Here is a 14,844-nt window from a genome sequence, read left to right as displayed (position 1 = left end):
AAACATTCTAAAAACATTGGTATAGTGAAATGGCTAAATATAACGTGACAAACAATACATGAAAGATAAACTTCTAAAGTTAATGTAGTGCAGCAAATTAGTTTGGAAAATTACCAACAGGGGCGCCACTGACACATTTACTGAAAATTGCAGCGAACTAAGAACAGAAAACAATTTTTGTGATAGAATGTGCCTATTGGCAACTGGTAGCGAGTGTGTAAAGAACTTTCTGTAGCAAAATTTCACAATACACCACCATTTTACAAGATCATAGAAAGTAGTACAAGAAATGTGAGGATGATGGTTGGTTTTGCAATGCAAAATGTTTGGGCATATGAGCAGGTATGTCAGAACAGATAGAGGATCAAGTGAGGGACGTAATGCTGTGAAAACCCACAAAACTTACCTACCAAGCCAGTGCAAAATTCAACGTCTCTTAGCCAACGGGGTCAAAAATCCTTTGAAAGCAATTAAGAGTGAAACTGTACAAACTGCAGCTCTTGCATGCTATAAGCCACAATGACAAATTACACCATCTGCAGTTCTGCACTGTCATGCAGACCCACTTGAAAATCAAAACTTTACAAACAAATAAATGTTCAATGATGTAGCCACTTTTTTCCCCCATGTGCCAGGAAAGGTCAACCTACACAACATACATTGGAGAAAATCACATGCAAGTGTCGAACATGTTAACTTGTTGTGTGTGATGTCCAACCAGACAGTTCATGGACCTTTCTTCTTTGCTGAGTAAACTGTCAATGGTATCGCCTACCTTGACATGCTACAAATGTGGCTCACAGCACAACTTAAAACTCATAGCAGGGACTTAAACTTTCAACAATATGGCACCTTTTCACATTTCCGAAATTGTGTACGAGATTACCTGACTGAGACAATGCCACATTGCTGGATAGGTCGTGTTGCGGCTACTGACTTGAAGCTATCAGAGTAGCCACCAGGGTTGCTAGACTTGACTATTGCGATTTTTTCTTGATGAGGTTACATCACAGATAGCGTTTATGTTCCGTATCCACTACACAGCCTTGAAGACTGCAACACTGTATCGCAGCAGCTGTTATCATCACTCCTGTATAGACCCATCACTATTTTTTTACCGTTACTTTGGAAACATAGAAGTGTAGCATTAACAGAAGTGAAAGTGAACTGCTGACCAGTATAAATAACAATCAATTTTTAACAGAGAGTTTCACTGACCAGCGCACCTGCTATGATGATGGGGGCCCGCCAGGCACTGCAGCATCTTGTGTCAGCAAGGAAGCACTATGAGCCCTGTCAGCCACCACTACTGCACCATTTTCTAATACCAAACCCTCATTCTCAGACTTGATGCCTCTTGTATGGTGGGCTACTTCCCAACTAACTCCAGCAGCAGCTTGACTCCTGCCCAGGGGACAGTGAGTCGTGATTGGGGGCAATACAGCCATCCTCCCTTCCATGATTGTGTGGGCACCTTGGTGCCTTGTGCGGCCACTGGCAGAGGCTGGCATGCTCTGCAAGTGTTCCAGCCATCTTCTGCACCACTGACGCCACCTGCATGCAGCTGCACCACACCTAACTGGGTCATGCACTGCTAGCTTGCCGGTGGGCGTTAGATTTCCAAGGCACATATACCACGGTCTACCAGCAGGGTGCCAGCCAACACCGTGCAGTACATACCTACAGCACCACACACCAAGGGGGCATTGCCACCACACTGTGGCTTATGAGTGTAGCTGCACAAGTTACAATAAAGTGATTGACCTTTAATATTGTTTTACTGAGCTGCCATCAGCCTGCACCCCTGCCATGATCCGCTGCCACAACCCAATTATACACAGAAGCAACGCGTCACCCCCAATCCACTTCACCCAATATGTTGAGTTGGGTATAGGTAGAATTAGATTACGGATCAGATGTGTGCCGTGTGATGAAGGGTGGACACACAGAACATTTATAAAGAATGTTAAACAAAGTCCAAGAGTTTTTCTTTCACATATTGTATCATTTGTTACATTGTTATTGGCCACTCACCTAAAGTGATTTCTTGAAATGTTTCACAGGTTTATTACTACTGTGTACTTGAAAATATGAATGAGCAGTGTGCTGTCCAGGAGAACTTTACACATTGTAGGTTTAGGTAGAATATCCCTTTTGCCATAGAATTACAGAATTAGCAAAGGTGGGGTTTAAAGAAGTGGATATTTAATTCACTAGTCAGTCAGACACAGTCTCAAATCTACCCATGGCCACTGTCACTGTTGACCATATAACAGAAAAGCTAGAATCAACAGGGATAAGAGAACGACTGCCTCAGATCATATATGAGAAACAGGGTACAGATGTAGAGAAAACTTAAATTAAGCATAAATATACACTGATAAGCCAAAACATTACAACCACTGCCCACTGTAAAGTTGGATACCTCTTGGTGGCGTTTCGGGCACATGACGCAGTAAGAAAAGTAAGGTAAGAAGAGATGGATGGGCGATTACCCTAGCAACGATTTGTGCTGCAAATGGAGAAATCCACTGAGATAAGTGACTTTGCCAAACGGCAGATTATTATTATGCAGAGCCTGTGAACAAGTATTTCAAAAATGGTGAAACTCGTCAAATGTTCACATGCTACTGTCGTGAGCATCTACAGAATGTGGTAGAAGTGCAGCGAAACTACCATTAGGCGCTAAGTGTTTGGCTGTCCACAACTCTTCTTGGAGGCTTGTCTGCTATGTAAAATATCACAGATGGTGATCTGTGGCACCTCTGGTGAAAGAGCACAATGCCGGTGGATGTACATGTACAATTCAGCACACATTGTTGAACAAGGGGTTCCGCAGCAGATAACCCCAGCATATTCATATGTTGGCCCAATAACACTGTCATTTATAATTGTAGTGGGCTTGGGATAATCGAGATTGGACTGTGTATCGCTGGAAACATGTCAGCTCTTTGGATGAATCAGTTTTTCCTACACCAGGTCGATGGTCGTCTCCACAAATGTCATGATCCAGGCAAACGACTGCTCAAAACGTGCACCATGCCACAGATGAAGGCTGGTGGGAGCAGTATTACACTATGACAGATAGTCTTCTGCACTTGCATGGGACCTGTGGTAGTAATCGAGGACATCAGGTCAATTGTGGAACACCTGCACCCCTTCATGCTTGACGTCTTCCCTGACAATGGTGTCGTCTTTCAGCAGTACAACTGACTGTGTCTAAAAGCAAGAATCGTGCTATAGTGGTTCAAGGAGCATGACAGTGAAATCAAATTAATGTCTGTCACCAAATTCACCTTATGTGAATCCGATGGTTCCCATCTGTATCGCTATCTAGTGCCATTACTGCATACACATATCAGCGACCAGTTATTTACGGGAATTACACAACTTGTGCATAGACAACTGGTGCTACATAGCTCCAAAAATATACCAAAAACTGTAGAATTGTTAATACACAGAAACGGAAATATATTGAGTCACAAAGATAGCCCAACAAGCTATTAAGCAGATGGCCATAATGTTTCGGCTCGTCAGTGTGTCTTGTGAAGTATTATCAGACAGAAAATAAATTAATACAGGTTCATCTTTGGGTTATATCTAAGGAACATAATTGCTCTTGATATACAGAAGTGACTTAGGAATGTATTAGAGATGGGGAAGTAAGTATCTTCGTTTATGAGAACACCATTGTAATCTCAGATAAAACACCACAAAAGATGTTTACAATCAGTCAGTATGTAATTAACACACAACACAAAAGAATCAAATGTCACTAATATTTGCTGAAATAGGGGAAATTACAGTGTCACATCAAATGTAGATGATACTTCCATTGAATGTACAACATGAAGTTTTTACTGGTGATCTTCAGTTGAAGTGGAATGAGATTATGAAGATACTAGCAAGGAGACTATCTACAACATGTTCCAACATTAGAATCCTATCGACAACAATAGCAAGTGTGTCACAGTCATTGTTACACACACACAGTCATTGTTACATACAGTTCTCATGAATACTCTTTCTTTAGTTATGGACTCATTTTTGGAGATTAAATTATTAAAATATCGATATAATTTTGAAAATGTAGAGAAGTTCCATAAGAATAAAATAATAATAATAATACGGCTCATGGTAGAAATTTGTTTAAAGAGCATCACATGATTGCATCTATCAATCTTAAGTAAAATATCTGTTGTTATTACACAAATAGCCCTACCCATGACTGTGGAACAGGATCTAGCACTAGCATACATTTACCAAGGGAAAATAAACTCAAAACAAAATTTTCTACCAGGGAATCAAAATGCACAATTTGATGTCCCTCCGTCTGAACATTTAGGCATCACTGGATGCAAATATGGAGGGGCAAGTGGTCAGCACATCACTCTCCCAGGTGTTGTCAGTTTTCATGGCTGGAGCCGCAACTTTTCAATCAAGTATATCCTCAATTGGCCTCACAAGAGCCGAGTGCACCCTGCTTGCTAACAGTGCCTGGCAGACCCGGACAGACATCCATCCAAGTGCTACTCAAGACCGACAGTGTTTAACTTCGGTAATCTGACAGGAACCAGTGTTTACCACTGCAGTAAGGCCATTGGCTAGCACATACAGTACCATATCACTTATGTAACACAAAGCAGAAGCCAGTAAAAATGTAATATAAATGAATAATAAAACATTTCTACAATGTACCTCCACTGTAATATATGTTACTAAAATTCATTCACTCAGTATTTGTGATGGAGAATACTAACCTCTAGTAATCTTCCCGCATTCAACATATCCTCAATTACGGAAGATAGAAAACAAGATTGGGATTTAAAATTCCAATGACAACATCACAAAAGACAGAGCACAAGCTCAGATTGGGGTAGGGTGGGGAAGGAAATTGGAACTGGCTTTTTTAAAGGAACTTTCCTAGAATTTGTCTGCACTGAAGTTTGTGCTAATTTGAATTTTTCTGGCACATTAAAATTGTCCAGTTGTAAACAATGTCTAAGTCCTGGTGAAACTAGATCTTAAATGAATTATATGGATCTTAAATTATGTTTAATTGTAAACTTTTCATTGTGTTTTACTGTTTCATTAAGCTGAAATGTCTAATGTCATTGTAAAATGGGCTGTGGATGAATAAACAACTATCAAACTAAATACATGAAGAAACTGCACAACCATAGAGCTTACCTCAGAAGCACTAGGTTTTCTAAGAGTACAAAAGGCAAACAACAAATACAACATAATCATACTGTCTGCACTCCCTTGTACACTATTTTGGCCAGCCATCACTTATGAGGAAGTTGTCACGGTTATGAGTGTAACAAAACTGATTCAAATTATACTACTTTAGTCATGTTATAGCAAGAAATATATCTTTAAGTATTAAGTGATCATATTTCCTGAGTGAAGTAGCAACTGTTGACTTCATACACATATGCTACTCATTGGGTGCTAGAACATGTAATTAAAAATTCTTCACAAACTGTCCTTTTCTCAATAACTAAATTTAGCACCAGCAAATATTTAATGGAATCAAACAATTTGTTTGAACATCAGTACACACTAAAAAGCATTACTGCTGAACATAGTCACGACTGTATAAACACTCAGACAAGAAATAATAATTATAAATCAAGGTTTACAGCTTTGAAGTTATCTTAAGAAGTCAATCATAAGTATGGAAGTCAACAACATCTATACTCTGTGAATCATTACAAAGATACTGCCATTCATTAGGATTTTTTCTTGCACCATTAATGGAAGGAGCAAATGAAGAATAATTACTTATATGTCTTCCTGTTTTAGATATGTTCTAATCTGAAAGCTGAAGAAAAATTACAAGTTACATAAAAATCACTGATGTAGTAACTACATTAGCAACAAATAATTCATCCAAAAGATAGTATGCAAAGTTCCATCTTGTTTATGTGCCTATCGGCAACTAAGTGCCGCAGTTACTTGCTGAGATGTAACCTTTACTTCTTAAACTGTTTATACACCACTCCAGATGTTCAATTACCATATCTACATTAATTACAGATATGACAAGAACTTACAGCCAAGCAACAACACACTTAAAATAATCAAGCAGATATAACTACTTTCACCCAAACAATTCTTATACAATGAGCAAGCAGGGAGAATGGAAAGATCCCTCGAATCTCAAGCTTTCAGAATTAGTTACAGGAATAGAAAAAAAATTGACACTGAAGGTTACCAAGAAATATACAAAGTTCAAAAGCAAAACAAATTACAGTATACTGATAGGAATGCTAATCAAATATGCCGCAAGGTATGAACCACCTAACATTTTTCTCAACCTATCAATAAACCCCTTGCATTGTGTAGGCACTGCACGATATATTTGTTTAAAATTTTTGACCATCTCAGAGTCCTTCCTCTAAAACCTGTTTCTTTGCCTCATAACATGTATGCAGTGACGAGGACATATCTTCTCAAATAATTTGAATTTTTGCTCCAAATAGTAGGACATCAGAACTGCACAGCTGGGAATTTTCTCTGCAACATAGATTTTGATCTTATCAACTGCAGGTGTGAAGTTACACAATTCTCCACTGTTGCCTACTTCACACTACCTTGTCCACTCACCATTGTTTTAGTTATCCTCACCTTTCGAACGTTTTCGCTGCTGCATACCCTTAACACTGCATTTGCCTTTCCTTACACTTTTGTTTCATATGAGTAGTCTTTTTCATCACACTGTGTTTCTTCTTATATATTTCAAATTATTTCACCTTAACACGAGGGTTCTGTCTACTAACATACAGACTGCCATCTAGTAAGCAGCACTTCCGCACTCTCAGGAATCTATTACTGATACTCTATTGTGTATCTCCCCAAGCTCTGAGTGGAGAGATTTGTCCTTTCAAAGATCGTGTTCAGCTTACCACAAGACACATTTCTTCTGCCTGTCCTATCAGTCCCCCTGATAACTCTACTACAAGAAACCAATGCATCTTGCAGCTGAATTTTTGCTGCTGTTGTGTGCTCTTCCTCTGCATTTGATTCTGGTATATGCAGTTAAGTACACCATCAAGCAGTAGTTTCAATAGAAATGCAACATTCTTTTTTTCTCTGTGAACACAATAATGCAATACTATGCATTAAAATGTGACGTGTCTTACAACTGTGTTCAGATCTGTTTAACTGTAGGTATGCTTCTGACATGGAAATTTTGGAAACATTTATCGCTGGAAAAAAGGGATCGGAAAAAAAGTACAATAAAGCAGTAACTGTTTTAGTTCCTCATGCAAGCCACTTAAAGACGAAAAAATATGAACATATATCTACTGACCAGGTGGTGTACCAATCCTCTTTGAAGTCCTTTCCTGGCGGCGATAAGGTATTCTTGGTTCAGATGAACCATCCAACTCCGTTAAGTCTCCGCCAGGACGAATACCATCACTAAACATTACCTGTTTAGTGACTTCACTTCTTGGCCTTGAACTACCTGAAAATGTTTCATGAAACCAGATAAATATATTAACTTTGAAGCACCTCCAATAAATCTTTTTTAAAGTTTACACCTATGATAGCAAATTCATACAACAAAGAGGTTGGTTGGTTGGTTTGTTTAAAGGCGGGAGAAGGGACCAAACTATGAGGTCATCAGTCCCTTGTTCCTAATAAAACAATGTCACAAGTGTGAGAATAAAACGGACGAAACATATAATACAAAACGGAAAGAAAATAAAAGCCACAAGAACGATGGGAAGGCAATGAACACTAAAAGTAACAAAAGAGGACACGAAAACAACAGAGAGACGCAAGAAACATAAGAGAGTAAAACATGTAAGCAGATCACAGTGGCTGGCTGACCAAAAGAATAAAAAGGAAAAGCCACTCTGCAACACATTAAAACCTCCACCTTAAAAGCATTAGGGTGGAGGACACAGAAGGACAAAGGACATGTGCTAAAACCTACATAGAAGTATAAAACCCACTCTCACAGATAAAACATAAAACTAAAGCTGCTGTGGAGGCATTGTCACCCAACACCAAGGGTAGGGTGCTGGGAAAGCTAAAATCCCACTGCAGAGCAACTAAAAGTGGGCAGTCCAGCAAGAGGTGGACAACTGTCATTAGGGAGCCACAGCGACAATGAGGTGGGTCCTCAGGACGGAGTAGGTAACCATGTGTTAGCCACGTATGGCCAATGCGGAGCCGGCACAGAACAACTGATTCCCTGCGAGAGGTTTGCATGGAAGACTCCCACATAGTCATAGTCTCCTTAATGAGACGCAGTTTGTTGTGCGTGCTGTAATGCCATTCCGTCTCCCAAAGCCGAAAAACCCTGTGGTGTAAGACAGAATGCAGGTCACCTTCGGAGATGCCTATCTCCAGAAGTGGTTTCCGCATCGCCTATTTGGCCAGCCTGTCGGCAAGTTTGTTGCCGGGGATTGCGACGTGGCCTGGGGTCCACACAAACACCACGGAATGGCAGAACTGTTCCAGGGCATAGATGGACTCCTGAATAGATGCTACCAGAGGGTGGCAAGGGTAGCACTGGTTGATAGCTTGTAGGCTGCTCAATGAGTCAATACGCAGGAGAAATGACACGTCACCGCATGAGTGGATGTGCTCAAGAGCACGAGATATGGCCGCCAGCTCAGCAGTGAAAACACTGCAGCCAACTGGCCAGGAGTGCTGTTCAATATGTCCTCCATGAACATATACGAAGCCTATGTGACTATCAGCCAATGAGCCATCAGTGTAAACTGCTTCAGAGCCCCGAAACACGTCAAGAATCGAGAGTAATTGACAGCGGAGAGCGGCGGGGTTAACGGAGTCCTTAGGGCCATGAAAAAGGTCGAGGCGTACATCATGGAGGTGTACGTGAATAGACCGCAAGTAGAGGTGGTAAAGGTAAGGACTCCAGTTCGGAGAGAAGGGACCGCATGCGAACCGCAATCGTTAGCCCCGGTCTGGGCTGCCGATGCGGGAGATGGACTGCCGTGGGCGGGAAAAGAAGAAGATAATTCAGATATTCAGTGGTACTATGAATGTGTGCTGCATAACTGGCAAGCATTTGCGAACGCCTCATCTGCAGTGGAGGGACAGCAGCCTCCACCAGTACGCTGGTCACCGGACTCATCCTAAAACCTCCTGTCACTAATCAAACCCCACAGTGGCTCAAAGGGTCAAGTAAATGCATAGCTGTAGGCGCTGCCAAACCATAAACCACACTCCCATAGTCAATTCGGGATTGGACAAGGACTCTGTAGAGCTGCAGCAGTGTACAGTGATCTGCACCCCAATTGGTGTTGCTCAGGCAATGGAGGGCATTGAGGTGCTGCCAGCACTTCTGCTTAGGTTGACAAAGATGAGGGAGCCAAGTCAATCGAGCATCGAAAACCAGTACTAGAAACTGATATGCCTCCACTACAGTGAGTGGACCATCATTAAGGTAACGTTCAGGTTCCGGATGAACGGTACGATGCCGACAGAAATGCATGACACACAACTTTGCAGCTGAAAACTGGAGGCTGTGGGCTAGAGCCCATGACTGCGCCTTGTGGATGGCTCCCTGGAGACGCTGCTCAGCAATAACAGTACTGGAGCAGCAGTACGAAACGCAGAAGTCATCTGCATACAGAGATAGTGAGACGGAGGGCCCGACAGCTGCTGCTAGACCGTTAATGACCACTAGAAATAGAGAGACACTCAATACAGAGCCCTGTGGGACTCCATTCTCCAGGATATGGATGGAACTATGGGAGTACCAACTTGGACACAGAAAGTACAGAGCAACAGGAAGTTTTTGGATAAAAATCGGGAGTGGTACCCGGAGACGTAAGTAAGTAAGTAAGTAAGTAAGTAAGTAAAGAAAGACGGCAATCGGGTGCTGTCGTCTGGAACAGGTTGTTAGGATGGCAGACTCAATGGACACAAGATTGTCAGTGATAAAGCGACACTGGCGGAAGCCTCCCTAACATGGAGCCACCAAGCCACGTGACTCCAGGACCCAACTCAACTGCTGACATACCATACGTTCCAGCAGCTTACAAAGAACTTTGGTGAGGCTGATAGGCCGATAGCTATCCACATCAAGTGGGTTTTTACCAGGTTTGAGCACTGGAATGATGGTGTTCTCCCGTCACTGCGATGGAAAGACACCATCGCACCAGATCCGGTCGAAGATGACAAGATTTCGCCTGTAGTCAGATGAGAGATCTTTAATCATCTAGCTGTGGATGCGATCAGGCCCAGGAGCTGTGTCAGGACAATATGCAAGGGCACTGAGGAGCTCCCACTCTGTAAATGGGGTGTCATAGGATTCACTGCAGCATGTAGTGAATGAGAGGATATTCCCTTCCAGATGCCATTTGAGTGTGCAAAACGCTGGAGGGTAATTCTTCGACGTAGAGGCTTGAGGAAAGTGCTCAGCAACGTGCTTGGCTATCGCGTTTGCATCGGTACATAACTCACCATTTATGGTAACACCAGGCACAGCCGTTGGGGCCTGGTATCCGAAAAGACATTTAATCTTTACCCAGATTTGGGAAGGTGATGTGTGGCACCCAATGGTGGAGACATATCTCTCCCAATACTCCTCCTCCTGTTGTTTGATAAGGTAAGGAACACGGGTACGGAGCCATTTAAAGGCTATGAGCTGCTCCAGGAAAGGGTGCCGCTTATGCTGCTGTAGAGCTCGCCAACACTACTTAACTGCTTCAGCGACTTCCGCCGAGCACCAAGAGACTGCCTTACGCCTCGGGCACCCTAAAGTGTGAGAGATCGCATTTTTTGCCGCAGAAACAATTGTGCTAGTCACCTGCTCAACCATCACATCGATGATACTGTGTGGGGGAGATTCAGCGGTGACAGCAGACGTGAAAGTTCCCCAGTCCACCTTGTTCAAAGCCCATCTGGGCAGTCGTCCATGAGCCTGATGCTGGGGCAGTGACAGGAAGATAGGGAAGTGGTCACTACAACACAGATCGTCATGTGCTCTCCAGTGGATAAGTGAGAGAAGTCCTGGGCTGCAAATTGATAAATCAATGGCCGAGTAACTACCATGAGCCACACCGAAATGTGTGGCGGCCCCAGTATTCAAGAGGCAGAGGTCGAATTGCGAAAGTAGAGTTTCGACATCTCTGCCTCGGCCAGTAAGCACGGTACCACCCCATAAGAGGTTATGGGCATTAAAATCTCCTAGAAGTAGGAAAGGTTTAGGGATTTGATCAATCAGTGCAGCTAACACATTAAGCGGTACTGCACCATCTGGAGGAAGATTGGAGGAAGATATACATTGCAGACACTTATTTCCTGTGTCGTCCTTGTTCTGACAGGCACAGCTTCAAGAGGGGTTTGAAGGGGCACATGTTCACTACAGGCTGAGTTCAGGACATAAACGCAAACTCCACCTGATACTCGATTATAGTCGCTATGGTTCCTGTAATATCCCTCATAGCTGCTTGGGCAAGGGTCCGCATGGCCAGGAACCAGTTTTCCTGGAGGGCAATGCAGATAGCAGGTGTAAAGATAACAGTTGCCGTAGCTCAGCCACGCATTGGAAAAAACAGCCGAAATTCCAATGGAGGATGACATCATCATGAGACTGGGAAGGCATGGAACACTGAATGAGGCTGTTTACGCCTCAGTGTCACCTGCTGCCACTGACTTATTGCCTGAGAAGTCTATATACATTATGTCTGAGAGTCTCGCGAGATCTTGGTCCTCAGCGGACGCCAGAATCTCCACCCCATCATCAGACGCAGAGCTTGTAGGTAGTGGTGGTGTGGGTGCCACCGCAATTTCCTTGGTCTTAGGGGTTTTCTTTATGGGTTTCTCTCGCTGCTCCTTGGGTTTCCCTGGCTGGGAGGGCTTCACTGGCTCAGTCTCCTGGACTGAGGATGAGCGTGAAGCCCTACGACCAGCTGCTTTTGGGCTCTTCAGCCACTGGCGGGTGTCATCTTTCCCACTACAAGAAACCTGGGAAGGGAGTGACCCAAGGCATACTTCAAATACAAAAGACATAAGCGAAATTCACAGGATTCTCAACAGCCCTCCCATGGTGCCAGTGGAGGTACCGTCTCACTGTTCATTTTGCAGGATGGTAAAGAAAAATTTAAGACAGACCTTTCATTAATAAATAGGGAAATAAGTCAATGATGTTTCCCCTTGCCCTTTCTTTTTCCAGTGCAAGGCATCAGATCATTGCTCAACACACAAAGGGATTAAATGGTGGCCCTAGAGAGCCATAATCGCAGCGTGTTCCACATTACCAGGAGAAAGTGGTATTTTGATTGTAGGATCGCTTCTGATTAGTTTAAAATTTAGTTTGAATCTTTCCAAAAACTTCATCTTTTTTTAAACCAGAGGCACCTGTTCTGCCTAGAATTTCAGGTCCTCTCAAAAGCAAAGTCACTGGGGTCAGAGTTACAGCTCAGCTTTGACAAATACTGGTCCAGAGACATGCCTTGGTCTTACTGAAGAAAAATCCCAACACTGCATAAGTGGGCAGGGCACCAGGAAACAGAAATTATTATAGTGAGACCATAATCTGAACCAAGTGCTTTCCACAACATTACACTACCATAAAGCTCATACTGATCTCTCTTTGGTGATGCTTTCTGAACAGAAGGAATGATAGTTCACTGAGCTGGCATTCACTTCCCTACATAGTCTTCTTAACCGACTCCAATAAATAACAGTTTTCTTTTACAGTTAATTTATAACAACAATATTTAACATTCATCAGCATATCTACAACTGAACATCACTTTGAAGTGAAGTATGAACAACATACCCTGAGACGACAAAAGTCATCTCCTCCTCATCAGCCTCCTAACAGTCTGTCAGACCTCCTTTTGCCCAGTGTAGTGCAGCAACTCAATGTGACATGGACTCAACAAGTTGTCAGAAGTCCCCTGCAAAAATACTGAGCCACGCTGCCTCTACAGCTGTCAGTAATTGTGAAAGTGTTGCCCCTGCAGGAGTTTGTGCACAAACTGACCTCTTAATTATGTCCCATAAATGATCAGTGGGATTCATGTCGGGCAATATGGGTGGCCAAATCATTTGCTTGCATTGTCCAGGATGTTCCTCAAACCAATTACGAACAATTGTGGTCTGGTGACATGGCGCACTGTCATCCATAAAAATTCCATTGTTGTCTGGGAACATGAAGTCCATGAATAGCTGTAAATGGTCTCCAAGCAGCCAAACATAACTATTTCCAGTCAATGATCAGTTCAGTTAGACCAGAGAGGACCCAGTCAAGCTTGCACAGTGCCTTGTTGACAACTTGGGTCCATGGCTTCGTGGAGTCAGCACCACACACTATCCCTGCTACCAACTCTTACCAACTGATCAGCTCTTACCAACCAAAACCAGGACTCATCTGGCCATGCCTCAGTTTTACAGTCATCCAGGGTCTAACTGATATGGTCACAAGCCCAAGAGAGTTGCTGCAGTCAATGTCATGATGTTAGCAAAGACACTTGCATCGGTCATATGCTCCCCCAGCCCACTAATGGCAAATTTCACTTCACTGTCCTAAAAGACATGTCGTAATACATCTGTAGTTATTTCATGCAGTGTTGCTTGTCTGTTAGCACTGACAACTGTACGCAACTGCCGCTGCTCTCTGTCGTTAGGTGAAGGCTGTCAGCCACTGCCTTATCCGTGATGAGAGGTAATACCTGAAATCTGGTATTCTCGACACACTCTTGACACTTTGGATCTCGGAATATTGAATTCCCTAATGATTTCAGAAATGGAATGTCCCATGTGTCTAGCTCCAACTACCATTTCACATTCAAAGTCTTTTAATTCCTACCACACTGCCATAAGCACGCCGGAAACCTTTTCACTTGAATCACTTGAGTACAAATGACTGCTCCACCAATGCACTGTCCTTTTATACCTTGTGTATGCAATACTATAACCATCTGTGCATGTGCATACCACTATCCCCATCAGTGTGTGTACTACTCATTTGCAACAAACAGGCTATGTTACCTGCAATGATATTTAAAACATATTGTTGGTATTCAGACTAAATACGATAGCCTGAAGGGTAGAATTATTAATTTTCACATTAAATAATGTTCAATGAAAAGTGTGAAGCACTATGATACTTCTTGGCAGACAGAAGAGTAATATATATAAGAAACTAAATCAGTTTCTGACAGATCACAATAACCTGCGACAAATACAAACATACATAGGCACGACAAATCAGAGAGAAACATTATTTAGCAGCTGTGTTGCTTTCATCAAATTTAGTGCCCTATCGGTACTAACTGCTACAGGATCTACATCCACATATGTACTCTGCAAGCCACCATGTTGTGCATGGCAGAGGGTGCCTTGTACCATTACTAGTCATTTCCTTCACTGTTCCACTCACAAGTAGAGTAAGGAGAAAGTGACTGTCCATGTGCCTCTGTATGAGTCCTAATTTTTCTTATCTTCATGGCACTTATGGTAAACATATGTTGGTGGCAGTAGAATCATTCTGCCGTCAGCTTCAAATGCCAGTTCTCTAACTTTCTCAATATTTATCCTTGAAAATAACGTCACCTTGCTGCCAGTGATTCCCATTTGAGTTCCTGAAGCATCTCTGTAGCACCTGTGTGATGACTGAACCCACCAGTAACAAATCTAGCAGCCCACCTCCGGATTGCTTCAATGTCTTCCTTTAATTCAACATGGTGAGGATTCCAAACACTCGGCCGGTACTCAACAATGAGTTGCACTAGTGTTCTGTATGTGATCTGCTTTACAGATGAAACAGATTTTCTTAAAATTCTCTCAATAAATCAAAATCAACTATTTGCCTTCCCTACTACAATCAAACGCTAGCTCCATTTC

General features: G+C 42.6%; 1 protein-coding gene across 1 annotated transcript in view; it reads right to left on the bottom strand.

Moving 5' to 3' along the window:
- The window catches only part of LOC124721730 (zinc finger FYVE domain-containing protein 9), a 377,978-nt gene that overhangs the window by 191,602 nt on the left and 171,532 nt on the right, over positions 1 to 14,844 (bottom strand). Inside the window, exon 7 of the mRNA XM_047246829.1 lies at positions 7,319 to 7,474. Coding sequence (XP_047102785.1) covers positions 7,319 to 7,474 — 156 coding nt within the window. The remainder of the gene's footprint in view (positions 1 to 7,318; positions 7,475 to 14,844) is intronic.

The sequence above is a fragment of the Schistocerca piceifrons genome, chromosome X, assembly GCF_021461385.2.
Source record: "Schistocerca piceifrons isolate TAMUIC-IGC-003096 chromosome X, iqSchPice1.1, whole genome shotgun sequence".
NCBI classification, from domain to species: Eukaryota; Metazoa; Arthropoda; class Insecta; order Orthoptera; family Acrididae; genus Schistocerca; species Schistocerca piceifrons.
Note: the sequence above shows the minus strand (reverse complement) of the source record. Positions and strands in the feature narration are given on the sequence as shown.